At 69.5% G+C, this 295-nt stretch overlaps 1 protein-coding gene across 9 annotated transcripts in view; it reads left to right on the top strand.

Annotated features, from left to right (window-relative positions):
* KDM2B (lysine (K)-specific demethylase 2B) overlaps positions 1–295 on the top strand; it is a 95,049-nt gene that overhangs the window by 26,685 nt on the left and 68,069 nt on the right. The window contains exon 1 of one of the 9 annotated variants that reach the window (XM_014547046.1): positions 70–149. The exons of the other annotated variants lie outside the window; for them this stretch is intronic. Within the exon in view, the coding sequence (XP_014402532.1) occupies positions 85–149 (65 nt within the window). The 5' untranslated portion in view covers positions 70–84. Of the gene's footprint in view, positions 1–69; positions 150–295 lie in introns of those variants that run through there. 9 annotated transcript variants of the gene reach the window in all.

Genomic DNA, 295 nt, shown 5'->3' with positions numbered 1-295 from the left:
GCCAGCTGGCCAGGTCCGCGCCAGACCTTTGCCCGAGGGGATGTTTCCGGTGCCGCCGGGGCAGTTTTGCGAAGTTGGAGGGAAATGGGCGGGCTGAGGCCGCCCCGCCTCCCCGGACCCCAGACAGCACCCCAAAGTTGGTGCGGCAGGTGCAGCACCCCCTCCGCCAAGCTCCTCCCTAGCCGGCCCTGGGAGGCGGGAACCCTTTGGCTTAGCTCTGGGGGCTGCTGATGGTCAGTCCCTAACTCAGGGTGCCCTGTGACACAGAAGCCACTGGGCCGGTGGGGGGCGGGGG

This window comes from Myotis brandtii, unplaced genomic scaffold (genome assembly GCF_000412655.1).
Source record: "Myotis brandtii unplaced genomic scaffold, ASM41265v1 scaffold463, whole genome shotgun sequence".
In the NCBI taxonomy this organism is placed as follows: domain Eukaryota; kingdom Metazoa; phylum Chordata; class Mammalia; order Chiroptera; family Vespertilionidae; genus Myotis; species Myotis brandtii.
Note: the sequence above shows the minus strand (reverse complement) of the source record. Positions and strands in the feature narration are given on the sequence as shown.